This window comes from Rhinopithecus roxellana, chromosome 9, assembly GCF_007565055.1.
Source record: "Rhinopithecus roxellana isolate Shanxi Qingling chromosome 9, ASM756505v1, whole genome shotgun sequence".
Classification (NCBI taxonomy): domain Eukaryota; kingdom Metazoa; phylum Chordata; class Mammalia; order Primates; family Cercopithecidae; genus Rhinopithecus; species Rhinopithecus roxellana.
Genome location: NC_044557.1, coordinates 101,402,815 through 101,430,580, shown reverse-complemented (window position 1 = coordinate 101,430,580; position 27,766 = coordinate 101,402,815). Strand labels below are relative to the sequence as shown.

Below are 27,766 nucleotides of genomic sequence, written 5' to 3'. Positions count from 1 at the left end.
GAGGCGCGTGGAGCCGGGCAGCGAGCCGGGGCGCGCGACGATCACTCTGGTTACTGCGGCCGCGCCGCGCTGGGGAAAGCCGCCGCCCGTGAGGGATGCTGGTGAGGTGGCCATCGGGAGCCGCCGCCGCCGTCTGAGGGAGGTCCCCTGGCAACCGCCTTTCATCGGTGGGGAAGCGAAGTCGCAGTTGGCGGGTTTGGGGGCCAGCGAAGCGGGAGGCCTCTAACTCGCGAGGTTGGAGCTGCACTGCCCTGGAGCCGCACTCTTGAGTCCGAGGCCATCTTTTGTTGGAGAAGGCGGCGGCGCAGGCGTTTTTCCGAGGTTGGGCTGTGCAGCGTCGCCGTCCGCGGAAAAAGAAGCCTCTGAGCCCGCGCTGGCCCGCAGCCCCTGTGACTTCCGGTCGCTGCTCGCCGTCGCTGTCGCCCGAGGCGAGACCGCGTTTCCCCCAGTGCAGAGGTGTTTCTGTGACCCTCCCTTCACTCCCATTCCCTTCCGAAAGGGCACCTGCTGTTGGTGGGAAAAGAAATTATAGCACGAAGAACCAGTATCAGAAGAGTATCTATCCATCACCCGCAGCAACCGCCCAGGGAACACCATCAAAAAAGAAAAAAGGGAGTATCTGGATTGCCTGGGCGAGGAGGAGCGAGTCTGCTAGGGAGCTGTTCCAGCAGGCGATTTTTAAATACTGCTTTCTACGTCCTGTACAACTTGGCTTAACATACTTTTACACTAACTTTATATGATTTTTAAAAACTGGTCTGATCGGACTTCTCGTCTTGGGACGCTGATTAGTGGAGTCTGGCCGGCTCTTCGTGCTCCTCTTGGTACGGCATTTTGGGGAGAACCTTAAACCCACCCGAGCAGAGAATCTCCGCCTTGACCGGTGCCACCAAAGAAGCCTTGGAACCATGTGGACTTTTCTGGGCATTGCCACTTTCACCTATTTTTATAAGAAGTGCGGGGACTTCATCACTTTGGCCAACAGGGAGGTCCTGTTGTGCGTGCTGGTGTTCCTCTCGCTGGGCCTGGTGCTCTCCTACCGCTGTCGCCACCGAAACGGGGGTCTCCTCGGGCGCCAGCAGAGCGGCTCCCAGTTCGCCCTCTTCTCGGATATTCTCTCAGCTCTGCCTTTCATTGGCTTCTTCTGGGCCAAGTCCCCCCCTAAATCAGAAAATAAGGAGCAGCTCGAGGCCAGGAGGGTAGGTTGATTTCAAAGCGGGAAGATGAATGTCTTACGTAGAAGTAGGATTGGGTTCGCTCAAATGTAAGTTTTATTTAAAGGGCAAAAGGCGGTAGGTTAGTGCTTGTATAAATTCTCATGTATTTTTTATTTTAAACTCTTTGCTGTGCCTTGGTTACATCTTTGACCTTCTTAAGAATGAATGAAAACATTCGTTTCATTTAACATTGGTTGAGCCTCAGATGGAGGTTGGATATTGATTTGATTATGAAAGATGGAATGAAACATTACAATTTCACTTTGAAGGAGGAGAACAACCACTTTCCATGATGGAAAAGTTTTTAAAAATTCTTGGGTAAGGATTGGATTTGTGCCTGAGGGAGAAAGAAACGTGCTGCGGGTAAGGCCAGTACTTGTAAGAAGTGAAAGCTGACTGGGGAAAGTGACAGAACAGTTTGAAAAGCAGGCAGAAGGAAAATGCTCAACATTTTGAGGCATTGGGTCCAAAGTCCTCCTCCCCCGAATATTGGAGCATTGAGTAAATGCTTGCAGTAATGTCCTAACGCCAAAGGCCAGCTGTTCAAATACAGGTGTAGTTGGGATTCGTGCAAAAGGAGCAGAGGCGGCCACTGGGAGGAGATGAGGGGAGAGTAGTTTGGGCCAGATCATTTAGGGCATGTTGGCAATGAGTGTTTGGACTTTTTCCCAAGAGTTCTTCCAAGAGCACTGGAGGATTTTAAGCATCGGAGTAACATTATTTGATGTTTACTTTTTTTAAAACAATTTTTTATTTTTTGAGACAAAGTCTCGCTCTGTCGCCGAAGCTGGAATGCAGTGGTGTGATCTCGGCTCACTGCAACCTCCGCCTCCCTGGTTCAAGCGATTCTTATGCTTCAGCCTCCCAGGTAGCTGGGATTACAGGTGCATGCCACCACTCCCGGCTAGTTTTTTTTTTTTTTTTTTGTATTTTTGTGGAGGCAGGGTTTCACCATGTTGGCCAGGCTGGTTTCGAACTCCTGACCTTAAGTGATCCGCCCACCTCAGCCTCCCAAAGTGCTGAGATTACAGATGTGAGCCGCCGCGCCTGGCCTTTTACTTTCCAAAAAGAACATTGCCGTTACTGTATGGTGAATGGGTTGTAGGGGTACAAGAATGGAAGCAGGACTATCAGGCAAGAGACTATAGCAGTAAACCCACACTTGCTTTTTAAATTTTTGCGCCACCATTTCTGAATGTGAGATCTTTGGCAAATTGCTTAATTTCTGTGAGAATCTGTTACCTCTTCCATTAGCTGGGAATGGCACCACCCTTGCTGGTAGTTAATACCTAGTCTATAACCGCCTAATAATAGTAGCTGTTAATATTAGTATAGAGATAATATACATCTCTTAGGATGAATCGCCTTCTGAGTAGCGCTGAGTTCAGTGACATGGTGAATGGGTTTGAGGAATGGGAAAGGAGGGAGAGGGAATCCTTAATGTTCAATTTGAACTCTTTCGTATTGTGGTCTGAGATCATTTCCCTTAAGGTCACTGAGCTGTAGTTCAGGTGGCTGGAATGCTGTTCCTGTTTTCATGCTGTGTAGAGAAATTTTGGAGTAGGAAAATTGGGTTATCAGCAATCAATACTGGTTCCATTTTGTGAATGCCCCAGGCTTTGTCTTTATTTTTTTTGAACCAGGGAGTTGTTAGATTGTGATCTATTGAGTACTAAGTTTCCATTAGTGCTTACTCTACTGATGAGGCTCTGCAAGGCCTGTTTTCCTCCAGAGCTCTCCTTTCAGGGTGTCTGTGTGTGTGTGTGTGTGTGTGTGTGTGTGTGTGTGTGTGTATGTATAAAACAGGAAAAACTTATGAAGAAACACATTTTTGGTTAAGATGACAAAAGGGGCTTGTCTTGCCCTCTATAGTAATTTAAATATAGTCAGTTCTGGCCATTAAGACATACTAATGGGAAGAGTAGAATATTGACATCTTTCTGTAGTAAAGGACAGAATAGTATTTTTCTAAGAGAAATTATGTAATAAAAGGAATAGACATAATTCCCAGTCCATTATAGAGGTAAAAGAATGTTGGGTGGATATTAGAATCACAGAGTAAAGCTCTAAAGGATTTTAGGCTTCGTCTTCTTCCTTTTTGCTTGATAATTTTTTAAAAACCCCTTCAAATGGCATTTAGTCTTACCTTAATCATTAAGGTCAGAGAACTCAAGGAAGGTGGTTCCTTGCAATTCTGTATCTGAAATGTATTCAAATGTGTGAATCTACCTACCAAGAAGAAATGCTACAAAATTGAATTGTTCATTTTAAAAAGCCAGTGTGCACTATTATTCTCAGTGGTCATAAATCTCTCCAAACAAGACTTTGCATCTTTTTATGATCAAAGTTAAAGTTTTGCTGTCAGTTCAGCCAGTGATAGGTTTAATGTTTTTCCTTGTTCCTTTTTTGGGGACCAACTGTTTGACTAGGATCTCTTAGAGTATCAGGATGGGGAAAAAGGAGGGTTAAATTAAATATGTGCTTATATGTTAAGGACCAAAATTGTAAACAAGTCAAATCCTAAGGGTCAGTATGAGTTATTTGTTCTCTTGTAATTTTGTTTATTTAGATAATCTTCAATTAATAGATCGGTAGGCAAGATTTGACAATCGTTTAGTCATATAAAAGTGATATTAAATTGAGATAGATTTTTCCAATGAAAATCCAGAAAGAGAAAATAAAGATGAATAATGAAAATATCTAAGGCCAGGCGCGGTGGCTGACGCCTGTAATCTCAGCACTTTGGGAGGCTGAGGCAGGCGGATCACCCGAGGTTGGGAGTTCAAGACCAGCCTGACCAACATGGAGAAACCCCGTCTCTACTAAAAATACAAAATTAGCTGGGCGTGGTTGCACATGCCTATAATCCCAGCTACTCGGGAGGCTGAAGCAGGAGAATTGCTTGAATTAGGGAGGCAGAGGTTGCGGTGAGCTGAGATTGCGCCATTGCACTCCACCTGGGCAACTAGAGTGAAACTTAGTCTTAAACAAACAAACAAAAAACAAACAAACAAAAAGAAGTTATCTAAAAGGTGCTGAATAGTTTGTAAGATGAAGTCAAATCAGAAGTTGTAAGTGATTTGCATCTCGTTGATTCCCAGGATATATTTGAAGAATTTAGTTATTAATGATACAGTTTGCCCTATAAGAAGTCTTTGAAGTCCCTTATGAGCATTTATTATATTCGGCCCAGTGTGGATTTCTAAATATGTCTGTATAACATTTTCCAAATATCATGTTTAGAAAACAATAAATATTTAATTTTATTGGGATAATATGACACACTTTTATTTAACGAATATTTTGATATCATTGATTATTATATATTATCTAGATTTTAAAATGTAACAATTTGTTTGGTTTGATAATGTTTAGTATCTAGCTTTAGCCCAGGATGCGAAAGTCCAGTGTGTCTACATAGTAGTAGCATGATTTGAATCAAACAGATTTGGATACATAGTTTACCTTTTTTTTTTTCAAACAGCGCAGAAAAGGAACCAATATTTCAGAAACAACCTTAATAGGAGCAGCTGCCTCTACATCAACATCTTCTCAAAATGACCCAGAAGTTATCATCGTGGGAGCTGGCGTGCTTGGCTCTGCTTTGGCAGCAGTGCTTTCCAGAGATGGAAGAAAGGTGACAGTAATCGAGAGAGACTTAAAAGAGCCTGACAGAATAGTTGGAGAATTCCTGCAGCCGGGTGGTTATCATGTTCTCAAAGACCTTGGTCTTGGAGGTAGGTTCATATTGATTTTTAGGAGAGTTACGTGGTATAAACAAGCACTCTTCATTTAGACCATCCTATGACCAGTAAGAAGGTACTCCATTTTATTTTCATTTATAACATTTTCTATACTCATTTACCAACAAATTTGCATGAAAATGAGAGCAAAGGATAAAATAAGCATTTAATAGTATGATTACTTGTGAATTAGACTTAATGAGATATAATAACATGGCCAAAAGACTGTAATGGTCAAAATTAAGGACTGATAAATCCTAGAATGAGGGCATTAAATTTTGTGAAAGGTGAAGGGAACTGTCATTTGTAGAGAGTGTATTGTATACTTGTTACAGTGTTATTACGTAGAATCTTATTTAAGCACCATTCATCCATTCAACCAGTGCTTTTTAAGCACTGGCTATTCATTTAGGAAAGATTTATTCATTGCCTACTTTGTGTGGGGATGGGGTGGTGGGGTAGGGTGGGGTAGGGTGGGGTGGGGAAGGTGGGAGAGAGACAAAGAAGCAAGCCCTCCCCTGTCTCTTTTTCCAAGGTCACTTATCTTATCATGAGAGTCTACCCTCATGACCTGATCACCTCCTAAAGGCTCCATCTCCAAATATCATCACATTGGGGATTAGAGTTTTAGCTTAGGAATTTTGGGAGGACACAAACATCCAATCAATACCATATTTAAACATTTTATGTCACTAATATATATACTAGAGTCCACTTTTTCACTTGACATAAACGTATTTCCAATACTGTTAACCATTCTTTGTCATTATCATTTTAAGCCCAAGCATAGTAGTTTTTCAGTTGACTTCATAATATACTTCACTTTTCAAACTTAGATGAATGTTTAGTTTATTTTCAGTTATCCTTTTTTAGGTAACACTATAGTGAACCTATTCTTGCGTGTAACTTTAAAGATTATTAAATATATCTTTAGGAGGAATTTCTTACATGGATTTCCAAGATTAAGATTATTACATCGAAGGATGCTAATGTCTTCATGGTTCTTGATAATTATTGTTATATTTTCTAAAATATAATATTAGTTTATAGTATCACCAGTAATATATGAATTTATCAGTTTTATCATAATCTCATCCGTGATTTTGATGGTGTCCTATTGTTTTAATTTTTACTTAATTGATTTTATCATTTGAACATTTTTTCTGATTTGTTCACTGTTTCTGTATTGCTTTATATGAATCATCCATACATGTTTTTGTCCATTACTATTGGCATCTTAATATTTTTCCAGTGGTTTTTAATGAGTAAATTTTATTATGTATACACATATTAATCTTTTGTTCTATTTCATATGTCTTTCCCAAAGTATTGTTTCAGCTTTTATTTTTAAAATTAATTTTTAAAATTTCTAATTTTCAGTTGGCACTTAGTTATATTTTCTATTGAAAGTTTTTTCTTTTTCAACTTCTTTTGCTGCTTTAGATTTAAGAAAGCAATTTTTACATGATTCTGATGAATTCAGTGTTTTGTTTGCTGCCATTTAAAGTATTTGATGTACTAAAAAGTTCTTTGCAGTTTGTCCATCAACAGTTGGGGGATAATTCTACCCTTCCATTTGGTTTGGAAAATCTACTTTTTCATATATTCAGTCTTTATATATAAATTGGGGTTTTTTTGAGTTTCCATACTAGTTTTATTTTCTTTTTATTTTTTTTTTTGGTGACAAATCTACATATTCATACATTGAAAAAAAGTGTTAAGAAGGACTGAATGTGTTCCTATGTCTTTATGGCAGAATAGGTTTACTCAGGAGAGGATTGTGGTTTATTTCATGTTGCATTTTCTTGCTGAAGTGAAGTGGAATTACAGACCTGAAATAGTTATGTTGTTATCTTTAAATGATATTACAGATTTGCTAAGACTCTCATTGACCTCCAGAAGCATCATGGTTTCTGAAATAGTTACATTAATTTTGTTCGGTTCTCCAGATTTGAAGGCAGAGACTCATTTTTGATGTGTGTATGACCTCCTTGGTTCTTAGTTTAACTCTGGGTGTGTTAACAGAATTGATTGTTTTGAACTCGATTGTTTCGCAGATACAGTGGATGGTCTTGATGCCCAGGCTGTAAATGGTTACATGATTCATGATCAGGAAAGCAAATCAGAGGTTCAGATTCCTTTCCCCCTGTCAGAAAACAATCAAGTGCAGAGTGGAAGAGCTTTCCATCATGGAAGATTCATCATGAGTCTCCGGAAAGCAGCTATGGCAGAGCCCAAGTAAGACCACAGTTTCAAATATACAATGACGAAAGAATCAATACATTTAAATTTGACCTTTGTACAAATAAGATTTTAAAATTTTAATGAATTTTTGGGGCATAGTCTAGAACATCTGTATATTAAACTATCAGAAGAGTGTTAGATATTCAGTGCTTTTCTTGAGAATATCATATAGAGAATTTTCCTTTGACATAGAACTATGAAGAGTTCTCCTTTGACTGAATGAAAATTAATGTATTTTTATGTGATTGGAATTTAGAGGATATATTTGTAACTAAGGCATAAGTCCATTTGTGCACATTTTGGAGTTTAGGTTTGTGGTTATGATATTTTCTATTAGAAGTCAGGATATAAAACTGCAAGGAGAAATCCCTGTTTCATTCTCACTAAAGACCCAGTCTGTTAGGACTGGCTTCTTCTCTTGATTATTAACTTATATTTACCAGTAACCTTTAAAACACTAATTGAAGAAGTTTTAAGCATGAGAACCCTCATGTGATTGACAGACTAAAGTACTGACAAAGCAAGTGAAGAAGTAAGTGGACTTATCTTTCGGACTGAAAAGACTTGATATCCATGGAAGAAGAGTATGTTCACTGTATGAAAATGAAAAAATATGGCCAGGTGCCGTGGCTCATGCCTGTAATCCCAGCACTTTGGGAGGCTGAGGCGGGCAGATCACGAGGTCAGGAGTTTGAGACCAGCCTGGCCAATATGGTGAAACCCCATCTCTACTAAAAATACGAAAAAATTAGCTGGGCTTGGTAGCACACGCCTGCAGCCAGCTACGTGGAAGTCTGAGGCAGGAGAATTGCTTGAACCCGGGAGGCAGAGGTTGCAGTGAGTCAAGATTGCGCCACTGCACTCCAGCCTGGGTGACAGAGCGAGACTGTCTCAAGAAAAAAAGAAAGAAAATGGAAAAATACTCCCAAATATAAAGATTATAAAAATTACCTGTGATCTTTCTGACTAGAAATAATTACCCTTGTTTTTTTTTTGAGATGGAGTCTCGCTCTGTCACCCAGGCTGGAGTGCAGTGTCGTGATCTCTGCTCACTGCAACCTCTGCCTCCTGGGTTCAAGCGATTCTCCTGCCTCAGCCTCCCGAGTGGCTGGGATTACAGGTGCCTGCCACCACGCCTGGCTAATTTTTGTATTTTTAGTAGAGATAGGGTTTCACCATGTTGGCCAGGATGACCCTGATCTCCTGACCTTGTGATCCACCCATCTTGACCTCCCAAAGTGCTGGGATTACAGGCGTGAGCAACCACGCCCGGCCAGAAATAATTACTCTTGACAGTTTGCAGGATGCATTCCAATTCTTGCTTTCCCCTCTGTGTATCGATGTATGAGGATATGTGAAGTTTCTCTGCCTATATTTTATTTTTTAACAAATTAAGATAAAAATCCAATGTTACTTTTTAAGATACTCTTAAAATCATTACATTAGTAATATGTATTAAATGTTGATAAATTAGAAAATAAAAACCACACATTGGACACATGTTTGCACACACATGCATGTCCAGTTTATATGGATAAACTGGAGATAAGGAATTTAATTTAAATTGCTGAAATGTGCTGCTTTAGAAATATATTTTTTTTTATTCTTTAGTGCAAAGTTTATTGAAGGTGTTGTGTTACAGTTATTAGAGGAAGATGATGCTGTGATGGGAGTTCAGTATAAGGATAAAGAGACTGGAGATATCAAGGTGAGAAATACCAAATGTCACCTCTTCTGAGAGATGTTGTTTTTCCTTCTTTTTCACTTACGGCTTTAAAAAAGTAGGCGTACCGTTTTACAGGTTGAGTATCTCTTTCTGAAATGCTAGGGATCAGAAGTGTTTGAGATTTTTTATTTTCTTCAGATGTTTGCATTATATTTACCAGTTGAGCATCTCTAATCCGAAAATCTGAAATTTCAGATGATCCAATGAGTATTTTCTTTGTCATATTGCTGCTCAAAAAGTTTTGGATTTCAGATTTTTGGATTAGAGATACTCAGCCTGTGTTATTTTTCAAATGGACTGAGTTATTTCTAAGCCCTATGCAATAGGATAGGTTTCAGATTGCAACACATTGTGCTTTAGAGGACCTCAGAAGGCTACGCAAAAAGCTTTTTAAACAGAACTAATATGAATACTTTTGAAACTGAGTAATATACATCAGCAGAGAAGCAGAGGGGAACTAGTAGAGGAAAGAAGGCAAGATTTAACATAGAAGAAATGATTCAGATAAAATGAGCAACTTAGGCAACAGTGAGAGAATCTTTTTCAAAACAATTTGTCCTTTTATTTTATTTATTTATTTATTTATTTATTTATTTAATTACTTTATTTATTTATTTATATGAGACGGAGTTTCACTCTTGTTGCTCAGGCTGGAGTGCCATGGCACGATCTTGGCTCACTGCAACCTCCGCCTCCCAGGTTCAAGCGATTCTCCTGCCTCAGCCTCCTGAGTAGCTGGGATTACAAGCACGTTTCACCGCACTCGGCTAATTTTGTATTTTTAGTAGAGACGGGGTTTCTTCATGTTAGTCAGGCTGGTCTTGAACTCCCAATCTCAGGTGATCCGCCCACCTCAGCCTCCCAGAGTGCTGGGATTACAGGCGTGAGCCACCATGCCCGGCCAATTTATCCTTTTTTAAAAAAAAAGTTTATTGTAGTAAAAAACACGTAATTCTGGACTGCTCCCCATAGGGTTACCACCTCTTAGAAATTGTACTGTAATGAAGTGACTGGAATGTTTTCGGGTTACCACCACTTAGAAATTGTACTCTAATGGTGGCGACTGGAATGTTTTCTCTGCTTATGTCATAGTATTACAAATACATGTAGTCATTTGTACAAAAATTCTTCTAAGCCCTTGCTGCTGACTAAAAGCACTATATGAAGTTAGAGAATTTTAGAATGAAAGAATCTGGCTAGTCCCTGGAATTTGTAATGAGATTCACGCTCTGTGTTACATGCCTGCCTTGCAGTTGTTTCCCCCATTGTCTTTCAAAGTGGAGAGTAATCGCAGATGGTTTGCATGGGAGGGCTGCAAAGGGAGATGATCCTCAGCAACTCAGAGGAAGTGTCTAAACACTGCTCATGCGTTATCTGAAGCCCACATAACAGTTTCTTCAATAGTATTACCTTCAGCTACCCTCTATAATGCTATCTGATAATATATTTAAATCTCTTCATGCACATTTTTAAAGAATGGCTGTTTTTACTGTGTGTTTCTGACTACTAAACTGAGTAGTCTTCATTTCTGTTATAGGAACTCCACGCTCCATTGACTGTTGTTGCAGATGGGCTTTTCTCCAAGTTCAGGAAAAGCCTGATCTCCAATAAAGTTTCTGTATCATCTCATTTTGTTGGCTTTCTTATGAAGGTACTGTAGGAGTGTATTATTGTAATTTCAGTAAAATAAACTTGAAATTTGAAAATTATTAAAACATTTTCTTTTTTTTTTTTTTTAGAATGCACCACAGTTTAAAGCAAATCATGCTGAACTTATTTTAGCTAACCCGAGTCCAGTTCTCATCTACCAGATTTCATCCAGTGAAACTCGAGTACTTGTTGACGTTAGAGGAGAAATGCCGAGGAATTTAAGAGAATACATGGTTGAAAAAATTTACCCACAAATACCTGGTAAGAAATGGCATCTTCAGTTCTTACAAAAGATGTGTCTAAAATAGGCCAGAGATAAGGATGGCAGGTGAAACGTTCATCCAGTCAACCAGATATGCTGGAACTGAACTACTTAAACTAGCACATAAAAAAAGCAAAACAAACTCCAAATTAAACAGAAAAGTTTCCGCCCAGGCACAGTGGCTCATGCCCATAATCCCAGCACTTTGGGAGGCTGACGTGGGTGGATCACCTGAGGTCGGGAGTTCAAGACCAGTCTGACCAACATGAAGAAACCCCGTCTCTACTAAAAATACAAAATTAGCTGGGCGTGGTGGCTCATGCCTGTAATTCTAGCTACTTGGGAGGCTGAGGCAGAAGAATCGCCTGAACCCGGGAGGCGGAGGTTGTGGTGAGCCGAGATCGTGCCATGGCACTCCAGCCTGGGCAATAAGAGCGAAATTCCATCTCAAAAAAAAAAAAAAAGAAAAGTTTCAATATGTTTTTGTCAGGTAACAGCATAGTTTTTAAAAATAATTGTTTTTATTGGCATATATGGTATTTTTAAAGGTTGTCTCTGGACAGGAATCTGTTTCTGAATTCTTTAAATATCTCTTATACCTGAATATTTTTGTGCTTGGTTTTTGTAGTAATGATAGCTGCCATTTCTTGAATGCTTACTATAAAGTGTTTAGCAAACACTTTCATTTAATCTATGTAACCACTCTGTGAGGTAGGCATTATCATTATTCTCATTTTACAGATGGGAGAACGAAGGTTCAGAGAGATTAGTTAGTTCCTCCAAGTATAAACTACTAGTAGTGGCAGAACCATGGTTGATATCAGGTCTGTCTGTCTGCCTCTTTGAACAGACATGTCCTGTCTGCAGAACATGAGAATTGTAAGGGATCTTCAGAGTCATACTAGTTTTGAGTTGAATACAAAGGCTTCATGAAATTTAGATATCTTTGTTAAAATATTAATAAAAATTACTTTTTCACAATTCTCAAGTTTTCATGGTACAGTATTGAGGATCTTTTTTTGAGAATGGGATGATGTAGGAAAGAAATGTAAAAAAAATTTTAAAATTTTGATAAAATTGAAGGGAAACCCTGATTGTCAATTATGATATGATTGGAGTAATAGGAAACTATTTTTGGTATGAGTACATTTTGTTTAAATATTCTTTTTTTCAAGTTATTTTTTAAACTAAGTGAAACCACTTTAGTCACAAATTATTAACAGAAATGAAATGAAATGAAGTGGGTAAACTTAGATTTTAAATAATGACATTTTCAACATGTACATGGAAACATTTCAATAAATTTTCATTTAGTTAAGCCACTTTTGAAGCTTTCAGATGGGGAAATTACGAATTTTTATGAAAAGGGTTGTCCATTGCCTGATATTTTTAGCGTTTATTTTTCTTTTATTGTAAATGCAGTGGTTTTTCTTTTTCTTATTTTTTTTTTTCCAATCCAGAGGTTAATTGGAGTAGACTGCCCTGAAATTATGGGGAGAAACCATTGGTAGGTTTATATTAGTATTAGTTAGATTACCAAGATTCTACCCCTTGTATGAATGGAATAATTTTCAACAGAGGCTTCTGCTACTCTCTTCCCAGATTACACTGCGAATTGTATGACAGTTCATTTTCTATATAAGTAGCACAGAAATTTAAAGCTTGCTTGCAAGTACCTCAGAGATGAGCTAATCCAACCATTTCATTTTTATAGATGAAGAAACTGAAGCTCAGCGAGGTAGGGCTGGCCTGTGCTTCTAAATCGAATTCTCTCTCTAGTGTACATACCCTCCAGCTGTTTGTGAATTAGTAGTGTATTTCATCTGATTATTACCAGAATATATTGATTATAATACATTCAATATTAACTGCGGCAGTAGTCTGTTAACATTTGGAAGAAAGGTGGGCGGTTTCCCCGTTTCATGTCATCTGAATTTGCCCCATTGTTTTTTCATTCAGTTGTATATGTGTTTATATTAATGTTTTCTTAGATTCCTTAGTCATTCCTTAGCATTAATAGCTAAGTGCTTAATGAATAACTGTATTAATGAAATAATTAGTTCTGGATTTATCACAAGGGATATATGTAACAACCATAACAGATGTATAGTAGGCATTTGTTTATATTTGATAAGAAAATATGTGATACTTTGAAATTGAAGTGTTATAACCCAGTTCTTTGGGTGTGTGGGATTGATTGCAGATCACCTGAAAGAACCATTCTTAGAAGCCACTGAGAATTCTCGTCTGAGGTCCATGCCAGCAAGCTTCCTTCCTCCTTCATCAGTGAACAAACGAGGTATTATTTTTTGGGCTTATTTTATAAAGGAATCAATATTCCAAATGACAAATACATGATTACATTTATACTGTTACGAGTAACATCTGGGACAGATAGTTTGTTACTGTGGATTAGTGCATTATTAATACCAAAATTAGTTTTATGATCTATTTAGTTATTAACACTGAGTATATAGAAGTATTGTGCTAGTCAGGGAAACAACAGGTAAAAAACTGACCTTGACCTAGAGAAGGCAATTTTCTACTTAGGAATGTAGACAGATAATTTTACAACACTGTTGATAAATTTTGTAATAAAACCCACAGATTCAGTGTCAAGGAGTGTGCAGAGCAGGGAGGGAAGCTTGTGAAGTGGGAGGGGTAGTTAGGGAGGACATTGTTCAGGAAACGGTGGAAACAAAGGACCTTGGACCTGGAGGATAAGTGGGAGTTCATGAGGTGGACAGTAAGATGAGGAACTTCTAAGTAGATGGAATAACACTGCCAAGGGCTGAGAAATGGTGGCACTTTCCAGGAACTCAAGTAGTTTCCTATGGCAGAAGCATAGGGTGAGTGTCAGAGTGGTAGACAGATAGGATATATGTTTGACATTTAATCTTTCAGACAATAGAAAGTCATTCGAAGTGTTTTTTTGTTTTAACTTTATTGATGTGTAATTCACAAATCATTCAGTTTGCCCATTTAAAGTGTATGGTACAGTGATTTTTTTTTAGTATATTCACAGTGTGTGCATCACCACCACAATCAAATTTAGAACATTTTTATCTTGCCCAAAGAAACCCATTGGTATTCACTCCCCATTTCCTCCCAACACTTAGCCGTAGGCTACCCCTAATTTACTTTCTGTGTCTAGATTTGCCTGTTTGGGATGTTTCGTAAAGGCATTGTATAGTAAAGCCCTTTGGAACTGGCTGTTCATTTAGCAAAATGTTTTTGAGGTTCATTCATGTTGTAGCATGTTTCAGTTCTTCATTTGTTTTTATGGCCAAATAATCTTCCATTGTGTGGCTATATTACATTTTGTTTAGCCATTTATCAACTGATGGATATTTGGGTTGTTTCTACTTTTTGGTTATTACAAGCAATGCTGCTATGAACATCTGTATGCGAGTTTTTGCGTGGACATATATTTTCATTTTTCTTGGGTATATACCCAAGAGTGGTATTGCTGGATTATATAGTAATTCATGTTTAACTTTTTGAGGAGCTGCTAGACTTGTTTTCCAAAATAGCTGTCCCATTTACATTCCCTTTAGCAATGTGTGAGTTCTGATTTCTCCACATCCTTGTCAATGAGTGAACACTTGTATTATCTTTGTGTGCATAGCCATCGCAGTAGGTGTGAACTAGGCCTTTTATCATTGTGCTTTTGATTTGCATTTCTCTCGTAGATAATGATGTTGAACATCTTTTCATATGCATATAGGCCATTTGTTGTTTGGAGAAATGTATATTTAGACTTTGCATTTTTTTTTAATTGGGCAGATTTAAAAATTCTTTGTTGTTGAGTTTCAAGAGTCCTTTTTATATTTTAGATACAAGTCCCTTATTAGATATGTGATTTGCAAAATTTTTCTCATTCTGTGGGTTTTCTTTCCATTCTTCTTGATGGTTTCCATTGAAGTACAAATGGTTTAAATTTTCATGTTTATTTTTTCTTTTGTTGCTTGTGCTTCCAATGCCATATTTAGGAAGGCTTTGTCCAATCTAAGGTCAAAAAGATTTACTCCTATATTTTCTTTCTTCTTTTTTTTGAGATGGAGTTTCGCTCTTGTCGCCCAGGCTGGAGTGCAATGGTATGGTCTTGGCTCACTGCAACCTCCACCTCCTGGGTTCAAGCGATTCTCCTGCCTCAGCCTCCCGAGTAGCTGGGATTATAGGTGCTTGCCACTATGCCCAGCTAATTTTTGTATTTTTAGTAGAGATGGGGTTTCACCATTTTGGCCAGGCTGGTCTCAAACCCCTGACCTCAGGTGATCCACCCGCCTCAGCCTCCCAAAGTCCTGGGATTACAGGTGTGAGCCAACATGCCTGGCCCGTTACTCCTATATTTTCTTCTAAGAGTTTTATAGTTTTACCTCTAGTTTAGGTCTTTGATCCATTTTGAGTTAAATTTTGTGTCTGTTGAGAGGAGGGGGTCCAGCTTGATTTGTGTGTGGATATTCAGTTGTCCCAGTATCATTTGTTGAAAAGACTATTTGTTCCCCAGTGAATTTTCTTGTCATTGTGGTCAAAATTCCCTTGACTGAAAGGTAAGGGTTTCTTTCTTTCAACAATATTTTGTAGTTTTCAGAGTATAAGTTTCGCATTTCTTTTGTTAAATTTATTCCTAAGTGTTTTACTTTTTTTGATACTTTTGTAAACAGAATTTTCTTAATGAGGCAGTGGCGTGATTAGACTTTTATTTCAGGAATATACTCTGACACTTTTTGGAGGATGGTTTGGAGGAAAGTCCAGTAAAACATATATTAAGATTATTTAATTATTCTGTCAGTGATGATAAAGGGGCAGAACTAGGGTTGTAAAATGAAAGGTAATGAATAAATTTGGGTAATATCTAGGATGTAGAATTTACAAAACATGGTGATGATTTGGATATTGTAATAAGAGAGTGAAATCTCTTGATGTAAATTCCAGGTTTCTGGCGTAGATAGTTTTGCCAGTCATTTGCTGACATAGTAATAGGAAAAGGAGTTAATTGGGTTTTCTTTCTTTTTTCTTAGTTTGTCTTAAAGGTTTGCTGATTTTATGTTTTCAAAGAACCAACTTTTCATTTTGTTATCTTTTGTATTTTTTTCATTTCATTTATTTTGGCTCTGATCTTTATTATTTTCTACTAATTTGGGGTTTGGTTTGCTCTTGCTTTTCTGGTTAAGATGCACTGTTAGGTTGTTTATTTGACATTTTCCGGCTTTTTTGATGTAGGCACTTACTGCTATAAACTTTCCCTTTCCCTTTAAGTATTGCTTTTGCTGTGTCTCACAGGTTTTATATGTTGTCTTTCCATTTTTATTTCTATCAACAAATTTTTGTATTTACTTCTTAATTTCTTCATTGACCCACTGGTCATTCAAGAACATATGGTTTAATTTCCATGTGTTTGTATAGTCTCCAAAGTTCCTCATATTACTCATTTCTAGTTTGATTCCATTGTGGTCAGAGAAGATACTTGATATGATTTCAATTGTTTTTTGAATTTTTAAAGTCTTGTTTTGTGGCCTACCCATGATCTATCCTTGAGAATGATCCATTTGCTGAGGAGAAGTATGTGTATTCTGCAGTTGTTGGATGAAATGTTCTGTGAATATTTGTTAGGTCTCTTTGGCCTGTAGTCCAGATTAAGTCTGGTGTTTCTTTGTTGTTTATCTGTCTAGATGATCTATTCAGTGCTGAAGGTGGTGTGTTGAAGTCTCCAGCCATGATTGTATTGGAGTCTATCTCCTTAGTTCTAATAATATTTCCTTTATATGTCTGAGTGCTCCAGTATTGGGTGCATATAGAATTGTTACATCCTCTTGCTGAATTGACCCCTTCATCATTATATAATGACCTTTGCCTCTTTTCATAGTTTTTGTCTTGAAATCTATTTTACTGATGTAAGTATCATTACTGCTGTTTTTTGGTTTCCATTTGCATGGAATATTTTTTTCCATCCCTTCATTTTCAGTCTGTGTGTCTTTATAGGTGAAGTGTGTTTATTTTAGGCAACAGATCGTTGGTTCTTTTTTAAAATCCATTAAGCCACTTTATGCCTTTTGAGTGAAGAGTTTAGTCCATCTACATTGAATGTTATTATTGGTAAGTACATACTTACTATCAACCATTTTGTTATTTTCTGGTTGTTTTGCTTTCTTTTCTTCCTTCCTGCTTTTTGTAAAGGTAATTTTCTCTGGTAGTATGTTTTAATTTCTTGCTTTTAATTTTTTTGCCTATCTCTTGTAGGCTTTTGATTTGAAATTACCATGAAACTTGCAGATCATATCTTATAACCCATTATTTTAAACTAATGACAACTGATTCCACAAACAGAGAAAACTAATAAAAAGTCTACACTTTAACTTTATCCCCCTTGCTTTTTAACTTTTGTGAGTTTTGTACCTTCATGTAATTGCTTACTGCTCGTTAATGTCCTTTTCTTTCATATTGAAGAACTCACCTCAGCATTTCTTGCGGGAAAGGTCTGGTGTTGATGAAGTCCCTCGACTTTTGTTTGTGTGGGAAAGTCTTTATTTCTTCTTCATGTTTGAAGGATATTTTCTCTGGATATACTATTCTAGGATAAAAGTTATTTTCCTTCAGCACTTTCAGTGTGTGTTGTACCTCACTCCTGGCCTGTAAGATTTCCACTAAGTCTGCTGCCAGACATACTGTATGTTTCCATAGGAAACATACAAAAGCACAATGATACTATGTACTGCCAGACATACTAAGCCAGGAGTTTCACACCAACCTGGACAATAAAGCAAGACCCCATCTCTACAAAAATTTAAAAGATTAGCAAGGCATGGTGGCGTGTGCCTGTAGTCCCAGCTATTTGGGAGGCAGGTTGGGAGGATCACTTGCTCTAGAGCTCCATTGTTTGTTGTTTCCTTTCTCTTGCTGCTTTTAGGATCTTTTCTTTATCCTTGACCTTTGGGAGTTTGGTTATTAAATGGCTTGAGCTAGTCTTGTTTGGATTAAATCAATCACCAATCCTTGCTTGGTGTTCTGTAGCCTTGTGCTTAAATATTGGTATCTTTCTCCAGATTTGGGAAGTTCTCTGTTATTTTTTCTTTGAATAAACTTTCTACCCTGATCTTCTACCTCCTTTTAAAGGCCAAGAACTTAGATTTGCTCTTTTGAAGCTATTTTCTAGATCTTGTCGGTGTGCCTCATTCTTGATTATTTTTTCTTTTGTCTCTTCTGTGTATTTTCAAATAGCCTGTTTTCAAGCTTACTGCTTGATCAGTTCTGCTGTTGAGATTCTGCCGTGTTCTTCAGTATGTTAACTGAATTTTTTATCTCCAGAATTTCTGCTTGATTCTTTTTAATTTCAGTTGTTTCGTTAAATTTATCTGATAGCATTCTGAGTTCCTTCTCTGTGTTATCTTGAATTTTGTTGAGCTTCTTCAAAACAGCTATTTTGAATTCTCTGAAAGCTCACATCTCTGTTACTCTAGGATTGGTCACTGGTGCCTTATTTATCAGAGTTAATTTAGTGAGTTTATGTTTTCCTGGATGGTCTTGATGCCTGTGGATGTTTGTCAATGTCTGGGCATTGACAAGTTAGGTATTTATTGTGGTCTTCAGAGTCTGGGCTTGTTTGTACCCATCCTTCTTGGGAAGGCTTTCTAAGTTTTCAAAGGGAAGTGAGTGTTGTGATCTAAGTCTTTGGACATAGCAGTCGTATCTGCATTAGGGGGCACCCCAAGTCCATTAACATTGTGACCCTTGCGGACTCGTAGAGGTACTGCCTTCGTGGTCTTGGGTAATATCTGGGAGAATTCCCTGGATTACCAGGAAAAGAACTCGTGGTTCTCTTCCCTTACTTTCCCTCAAACACAGAGTCTGTCCTTTTGTGCTAAGCTGCCTGGAACTGGTGGGGGGAGGGGTGACACAAGTATGCCTGTGGCCACCACCGCTGGGCCTGTGCCGAGTCAGACCTGAAGCCAGTACAGCACTGGGTATTGCGCAAGGCATGTGGCGATGACTGCCTGGTCACCGCTGTTGTTCCCTCAAGACTCAAGAGCTCTACAGTCAGTACAAATTCAGCCAGGCTTGTGCCTTTCCCTTGAGGGCATTGAGCTCCTGGGGGCCCAGGACTGGTCCAGAAATGCCGTTTAGGAGCCAGGGCCTGGAGTTGGGAACCTTAGGAATCTCCTTGGTGCTCTATTCTACTGTAGCTGAGCTGGCACCCAAACCTCGAGATATATTCCTTCCCACTCTTCCCTCTCCTTTCCTCAAGCAGCAGCCTCTCCCCATGGCCACCACTGCCCCAGGCCTGCAGTGGGTACTGCCTGGCTGCTTCTGGTGTTCACTCAAGGCTCCAGGGATCTTCAGTCAGCTGGAGGTGAATGCCGCCAGACCTGGGTCTCTCCCTTCAGGACAATGGGCTCCCCTCTCACCCAGGATGGATCCAAAAATGCTGTCCAGGTGCCCAGACCTGGAATCAGGGATCCCAGGAACCCCCTTGGTGCTTTGTCCCACTGGCCAAGCTGGTACCCAAGCTGATTTTTGGTTCTTATGAAGGTGCTTTCCTTTGTGGATAGTTGTTCATTTTAGTGTCCCTGTGTGGGAGGGGGATGATCGCCAGAGGACTTGCTTTTTATGCCTGGATACTTGTAGATGCCTGGATACCTGTAGATTTTTTTTATTTACTTCATATTTTAATTTTAAGGCAGCCTTATAAATGTATTGACATTGTTGGACTTGTCATTAGGTTTGTATATGAGTTTCATGAGGGCAGAGACCACACTCTTGTTATTACTGTATCCCCAGTGCCTGGCTACCTGTTAGGTATTGATTCAATACAACATTGATTCAATACAATATTGATTCAAACAACTCTTGAATTTTTGCCTCAGCAAATTTTAATCATGATTTGTTTCCATGTATTTTCACATTTTTCTTATCAGCTTACATCAGTAATCTTTATACATTGAGTTGTCTTTCTTTTTGTCTCAAGTGATGCTCTAAGATAAAATCTTCATTACCTCTCTTCGTAGGTGTTCTTCTTTTGGGAGACGCATACAATATGAGGCATCCACTTACTGGTGGAGGAATGACTGTTGCTTTTAAAGATATAAAACTATGGAGAAAACTGCTAAAGGGTATCCCCGACCTTTATGATGATGCAGCTATTTTTGAGGTAAAATCAATTATTTTGACAAAAATGTCTCAAAATGGATTTATTTCTGAGGGTTAAGAGCAGTGGGGCTCTGATGGGGAGATCTGTACTAAGGAACCTGAGCTTTATAATAGCTCTTAGGCATCTTGCTTAGGCATGAAGAACCTGACATGCAACCTGCGAATCATAGAGAATTTCTAAATTTGAATATTATGTAACACTGGATTGCTATGGGCCACTTAGCTCATAGTGGCTATAAATTTAGCTTCAGTGTCATATAACCCATTGCTCTGAAGGTGATTTTTTTTTTTGTAAATGATAAACATAAGGCAATATTACTTGCAGATAGTCCTTAGAAGGATAAATGTCAGTTTGAGGGGATTATAAACATCAGTTTGTGCTTTTTATCCTTACCATATAATAAATGAGCTATTTCTTTTTTAGGCCAAAAAATCATTTTACTGGGAAAGAAAAGCATCTCATTCCTTTGTCGTGAATATTCTCGCTCAAGCTCTTTATGAATTATTTTCTGCCACAGATGGTAAGTGTAGCACGTTTTAGTGAGTATTTCTCAATTGCAGATTTTTAGCATAGGAAAGGAATAAAAAAGTTAGTGATTTGTCCAGAAATAAAAATATTACCTGAGTTTGCTAACTCCCAAGTTGGTAGTTTTTTAAAAAATTCCATTTTGAGCACCAGTTTTAGTTTTAGTTTGGAAGGGAAACTTTGGTTTTAGTTTGGAAGGCAGTGGAATTTCCTTAGACAACATTAATAGTAATGCCTCAGTAACATATTCATTCTTTTGATTTCCTTTGGTGCAGACTAGATCATTCATGTCCCCCCACACACAAGATTGTGATGGAAGGTGTTTTTGGCCATGTATTAAAAGGCAATAGTCTTTTTCTTCCTAACACTAGTTGCAATTTCTTTTTAACGTAGTATTTTATAAAATGAATATGAGCTGTTAATCTTGTCCCTGTTAAAAAGCACAAGTAACAATGCGTTCACTCTTTACTTATTTGGACTATTTCGGTGTTTTTGTTTCTGTTTCCATATTATAGAGAGGTCATGGTCAATGTATATATTATAGAAAACACAACTTAGCAGAAGCAGTGTTAGAAATGGAGGAAAAGAGGCCAGGCGAGATGATTCATGCCTGTAATCCCAGCACTTTAGGAGGCCAAGGCAGGAGGATCGCTTAAAGCCAGGAGTTTCACACCAACCTGGACAATAAAGCAAGACCCCATCTCTACAAAAAAAATTAAAAGATTAGCAAGGCATGGTGGCGCGTGCCTGTAGTCCCAGCTATTTGGGAGGCAGGGTGGGAGGATCACTTAGGGCCAGGAGTTTGAGGCTACAGTGAGCTATATACAGTGAGCTAAATACAATAGTAGGTTAATGAAACTAGGCTTTACAGTTTTCAAGAATACATATTGACTCAAATGCCATTACTCTAGTATATCTGCAACATAGCTCTTTGTATAGATCATACAAGGCCCTAGTGGTAAGTGCTGTGGTTATAATTACAAAAGATGACACAGTAAAAATGCTTTCTGTGGCCTCTATAACCATTAACTCTTCCTAAGGGAAAAAAAACAACAACCAAAAAAACTCCCACAAAACCACCAGTCTCACTGGTTGTGATTTTTCCAAACAGATTTCTCTTGCTAAATTGGCACAGAAGTTAAAATGGCTGGTTGGGCAAATGAAAGTAACTAAGTTCAGAGTTTTGGGCAAATAAAAAGAAAAGAACTAAGTTTAGAGTTTTGGGCAAATAAAAAGAACTAAATTTAGAGTTTTTCTGAGCTCTTCTTTCTAAGTTTTTCTGACTTCTTGAGTTCTTACATTATGAATTTGAATCTACCAACAAAACATTTTTTAAAAGTTACAAGATTGGAGGAGGAAAGACCTTTATTGGAGCAAAAGTTTACCTGTTGCATCCTTTACTTTTTAAAAATCTGTTGTAAAGAAAAATCTAGGCATACCTGAACAGAACATTGATTCTAAATGGTTAAAAAGGTTATCAATTGATTATACGATATGGTGAGGGTTTTATGAGTTACTTTGAAAGGTATTAAAAACTTTATAGATATAAGGAATTACTATTTATCACTACTCACAGCTCTTCTTTTCACTTGATAATTTACTGCTTAGAGATACTGGTTGGGCATCTTAGAGACTGGGAATCTGGTTTCTAGAATTGTGTTAAAGAGCTTCCAAAGTATTTTGCGTCACTTAATGAATTAACAGCAAAATCAAGGAAGTACCTTTTAAACAACTCTTCCAAGACCTAAATATTAGTAATTATTTACTAACAGAAAGAAGTTTATTCATATTTATATTACTTTCCATAATGCTGATTATGGAATTTAAAAGAAATCCTGGTAGTTGAAATTCTAGGACTAGATATTTAAAAATTATCTGCAAGATGTAGCGTTTGTTCTCATTTTTTCTGACATATCATTAGGATCCTACAGAAGTGTGTACACATATTTGATTATTTTTACAATTTTATTTTAGATTCCCTGCATCAACTAAGAAAAGCCTGTTTCCTTTATTTCAAACTTGGTGGTGAATGTGTTGCGGGTCCTGTTGGGCTGCTTTCTGTGTAAGTTATGATGGCACAGAGGATACAAATCTGCCAGATTTTCTTAGGACTGTTCAGTTGATGAATTACTGCAAATCTTTCTTCCTTACACATTTTGATATTTTATTATCTATTAGTATCCGAATGAGAAGGTGGCCCAAAGAAATGAAGAGAGGCAATATTTAGTGCTGTTTTCTTTCTGGGAACAGCAGTTAAAGGTGGTGGTAGAGGAAGCTGTAACCCTTGATTAAAATAGAAGCTTGTTTTTTGCCTATGGATTTATCCATATGTTCTGGTCTCTGGGAACCAGGAATAATTGAGAAATTTTAATTGAGAAATTAGTTTCATTGAAGTACAGGGACTTATACAACCCCGTATTAGTTTTGAACATACAGACATGTGGAGCTATTCCTGGAAAGTCTACAAAGTGAAATCTTTCGAGTTATTTCTCATCTGCAAAGTGATCCTTTGAGTCATTTCTCATTAGTCTATAATCTGAATGTTAAACTGATATTTTAAAAGCCCTACATCCCAACAGACCAAGCCATCTAGGTATTTCAGCATGGTATCTCAGGATGAGTAAACAAAACAGCCAAAAATATATGACTTACGTAAACTAGAGTTACAGGAGTTACTAGCTTCTTTGAAAGGAATACAGTCTAAGTATTTTTTCTTATATATATTTTTTAAAAAGGGCAGGGGAGTTTGCTCCTGCCATCAAACTTAACATGCAGACATGTTTGTGAAGTCCTCTAAAATGTAGAATGTTTGATACAGAATTATGGTGCTTGGGTGAAAAAATGTAGGATGTTTGTTGAGCTTTATAGATTATATGTAATTGGAATCTTTGGAGTAAATTTTAGTTTCTGAGTCTTACCAATATGTATTTTTTTTCTATTACAGATTGTCTCCTAACCCTCTAGTTTTAATTGGACATTTCTTTGCTGTTGCAGTCTATGCCATATATTTTTGCTTTAAGTCGGAACCTTGGATTACAAAACCTCGAGCTCTTCTCAGTAGTGGTGCTGTTTTGTACAAAGCATGTTCTGTAATATTTCCTCTAATTTACTCAGAAATGAAGTATATGGTTCATTAAGCTTAAAGGGGAACGATCTGTGAATGAATATTTGGAACTTACCAAGTCCTAAGAGACTTCTGGAAGAGGATGTGTATAGCATAGTACCATACCACTTCTAAAGTGGAAACTCTTGGACCCAGATTTGGATTAATTTGTTTTTGAAGTTTTTTGTATATAAATATGTAAATACATGCTTTAATTTGCAAAATGAAGGGTAAAACAAGTTAGATATTTAAAAGAAATGATTGTTTACCATAAATTAGTGCTAATACTGAGGAGAACTACAGTTTTTCTTTTCTTTTGAATTTAGTATTTGAGATGAGTTGTTGGGACATGAAAATAAAATGAAGAATGAACTTTCGTGTCTTTTTGTTTCTTGTTGTGGGCTCATTTACATAGCTTCATGATAATGAAAAAAGAAAAAAAAACAAAGTGGGATGAAAAGTGCAGAGGGAAACCTGTTCTATTAAACAACTGGGGAAGTTGCCTTAATGTCTTCACCTTGATTTCCTCATCTCTCTAGTGAAGCAATTTCATAAGGTTATTTTCTTTAAAAAAAATTCCTTATTTATATTATTTTGGGGCTGTGACTCAGATTTGAACTGAAAGGTTCTTTGCTGAGTTCTCTAAAAATAGCAGATTCTGACAGGAAGGACAATCAAGGGCTTTATAAGTTCCACTGTATAACATTTATAAACCAGGCCAGAATGACATCAAGAAACAGTGAGTGAACAAATAAGCACTTGTAACACCCAGTATAATACCTTAAAATCCATTAGAATTGACTGGGTTTATCTACAGTAAATTTGAAGAGCCTATGGACGTTCAAAGGGTATCATAAAAGTTCAGTAAATCTCCAAATATCATGAACGTAAATTGTTACTTCTGAAAGAGCAGTAAAATATAACCTGGCAAATTAAGTTACTACTTGAGATTCTAACAGGGCTAAAATAACTTATAAAGCTTTTACAATAAAAATTTCAATTTTTAAGTTCTTTCAGTTGAGAAAAATACTGGCCAAATCACTAGCAAGCCTTGTTTTAGCAGAGTATATGGTGGACCCATTTGCGTGGCACAGGATTCCCATCTAACTGACCCTAAACTTCTATTTTCTGGTTAAAAACTCACTTTCCCAGATCTGGCCTTTTTAGCAGTTAGCTTTCTTTTCAGAGAACTAAAGATCTCACTTCATGTGGTTATTGTTAACAAGATTACAAATGAAAAAGAACAAGGTATCTTTGAGACATAGATGTTCCCACACGCAATCTTTGCAGGCGGTGAGACTTCCAAGCTCCCTACATACCAAGCAACAGTTCACTTAAAATTCTGCGCTGGCCTCGATGCCCTCATGGCCAGGATTCGAGGCTACCCTTGTTCTCCATTGAGACTCCTTGAAAATCCTTTCTACTATGATAGTGAAATAATCTAAGTCTATCAAGTCTTCCCTTCAATATCAGAATTTGAGGCCTTCAGACAAAAGAAATAACATTGTAAAATGAGAAAACTGAAGGAACCTGAGAAATCCTTTAGTCCTAATTATACAGATGATGCCAATGGGCTGGCTTGGGACAAGGTGTAGATTGTGGCAGAACCAGGACTCAAACTTTGCCTCCTGACTACAAATCAATGCATCTTCCCCCACCACTAGCAAAATGACTGTCAAACAGATTTTGGCTTCTGGGTTTGGTTTGGTTTGGTTTGGTTTGTTCCTTCCTTTCCAGAGGAGGACATAAACATAGATTCAGGGTGGAAACATCGTTCTTGCTCTCATCCAAGTTGTTGATGTTCAAGTTGCCACAGTAGGATGGCAGTGATATGGTGTGGCTCTGTGTCCCCACCCATATTCCTTCATATCAGTGTGAGAACAGACTAACAGGCAGCTTCCTTTTCAGGGTAATTTTCATGCAGAAATGATTTAGGATTTCGAGGGAGTTAAGCTTATGGCAAGGCTATTACCAAAAAGGACTGCGGATAATGACATAGTTATGGGGACTTGGGGCAGGACTCAGGTTGCTGAGGAAGATACTGGAAGGAGCAGCTTTGTTAGTCCTACAGAAGGAATGCTGTGGACCCCCAGGGCATCTGGGATTGGAAGAGGATGGTGAGACACCAGGAAACCTCCATGGTACATGACACACATTGTGTGGCCACTCCATTTGCTACTCGTCTGGCTATCACCATGTGCCTGCTAGCTTGTTGGGGGTGAGCTAATATATCGAGCAGAGTCATCTCTTACCTTCCAAACAGGGATTTTTACAGGGTCAATATACAATTTTTGAATCATAAGGAGAGACGACTTTGGGTACTGGTAATACTATTTTACTGAAAATCTGGAGTTGCACAAATAGTTCTTTAGAACATAAAACTAAATGGATTTATACATAACAGTTACATTCGGCATTTATGAGAGGCAGTACAAAAATGTGTTCTGCTTTTACATGATATAAATTGCATGTAATACCATGATTTAAACACTATCAGTTATATTAACTAATGCCATGAGATATCTTACTCAGAACGTCTGAAGTTTCCCATAATGGAGAGCAAAAAATGCAGTTATATGAACAACTGAGTTTCTTTTCATTTTCAAATTCATTTTAGTGATGATGGGAAGATCTAAGGACAATCCTTCCATTGAAGAAGTAGGAAAAAACATTTACAGCACTGTTCTGAACTCATCAAAAATGAAATTAGGCACATGTGCTTCAGCAACCTGAAAAATTAAAGAATTAAGTTATTCATGGTGTTATAGTTGAACAACTTCAAAATTTTCATGCAAAAAAGAAAAGGTATCCTTGGAGCAAGGTCAATAATGGAAGAGGAGACTCCCATGGGCGGACAACTCCTTGAAACAGCCCCTTTCTGTTTCTGGTGCCCTCTGGACGATAGTCTCATTTCTTGGCACTGCTAACATTTGAGGGGATACGGTAGAGCTCTCCCGCCTCCAAACGTGAGCTCGTTGGCTCTTAAAGGCACCTGGATCTGCGAGGAATGTTCATGCCTCTGGGAAGTACTGACAAGTACTCAGGTCACCTAACACACTTTATTAACTGATGACCAACAAAGGAAAAACAGGATGGCTGGCAAGTGACGGGAATGGAGAGGTAGGGGAGGGCAGGAATGAGAATGAGAACCCAAGGCCAGAAGGGGAAGAGCAGGAAGACCCTCAGAGGCATACATTCCTGAACTGTTCTTAGGCAAAGCCCTGAGAAGACTGAATTGGGCTGAGTTGGGTAGAATGTAGAGGTAGGTGATCTCCAAGTGCTGGAGATGAGTATTTTTTAGAAGCAGTGTTTAATTTTTTTTCTGATCAAAAAGGTATCGCCTGCTAATGAGAGGAAATTTTGCAAATGCAGAAGACTATAAAAATTAATTTTACAGGGGGTGGGGGGCAAGGGGAGGGACAGCATTAGGATAAATACCTAATATATGCGGGGCTTAAAACCTAGGCTGGGTGTGGTGGCTCATGCCTGTAATCCTGGCACTTTGGGAGGCTGAGGTAGGCAGATCACGAGGTCAGGAGTTCAAGACCAGCCTGACCAACATAGAGAAACCCCATCTCTAGTGAAAATTTAAAAAAAAGCCGGGCATGGTGGCACATGCCTATAATCTCAGCTACTCAGGAGGCTGAGGCAGAAGAATTGCTTGAACCAGGGAGGTGGAGGTTGCAGTGAGACGAGATCTTGCCACTGCACTCCAGCCTGGGTGACAGATGGCACATGTATAATACCTATGTAACAAACCTGCACCTTCCACACGTGTAGCCCAGAGTTTAAAATTTAAAAACATTTAAAAATCTTAATCTCTTAGAGAAAATAAAAACTGGTAACTTTTGTACTGAATTCCTCCAGTTTACTTACACACACACATATACACACTCAAAATTAGGATCATATAGTATTGTGTCCTTCTTTACCTCTGCTAAATCTTATATTATGAACATCCTTGTGCACATATCTTGGTGAACTTTTGCACATATATCCAGCAGGTAAAATTCCTAGCAGCGGAATTGCTGGGATCATGGTAAGTATATTACAAATGTTTTTAAAAATAGATAAAGCTAAATTGCCCTCCTCAAAGGCTGTCATTTTACATTCCAATTAACAGCACTGAGGAGTCCCATTTCTCCAAA

The 27,766-nt window shown here is 38.1% G+C and overlaps 2 protein-coding genes across 3 annotated transcripts in view; one reads left to right on the top strand and one right to left on the bottom strand.

Annotated features, from left to right (window-relative positions):
• Positions 1-23,991, top strand: SQLE (squalene epoxidase). Its single transcript, XM_010363912.2, has 11 exons — positions 1-1,199; positions 4,702-4,954; positions 7,018-7,198; positions 8,816-8,912; positions 10,468-10,581; positions 10,670-10,841; positions 13,046-13,141; positions 19,848-19,990; positions 20,414-20,510; positions 22,490-22,577; positions 23,460-23,991. The coding sequence occupies exons 1-11, from the start codon at positions 909-911 to the stop codon at positions 23,650-23,652; spliced, it is 1,725 nt and encodes a 574-aa protein (XP_010362214.2). The 5' UTR covers positions 1-908; the 3' UTR covers positions 23,653-23,991.
• Positions 23,992-25,936: 1,945 nt separating this feature from the next.
• WASHC5 (WASH complex subunit 5) overlaps positions 25,937-27,766 on the bottom strand; it is a 64,330-nt gene continuing 62,500 nt past the window's right edge. Inside the window, exon 28 of one of the 2 annotated variants that reach the window (XM_030937284.1) lies at positions 25,937-26,347. In XM_030937284.1, the coding sequence (XP_030793144.1) occupies positions 26,251-26,347 (97 nt within the window). In that variant the 3' untranslated portion in view covers positions 25,937-26,250. The remainder of the gene's footprint in view (positions 26,348-27,766) is intronic. The other variant, XM_010363917.1, reaches the window with a different exon arrangement.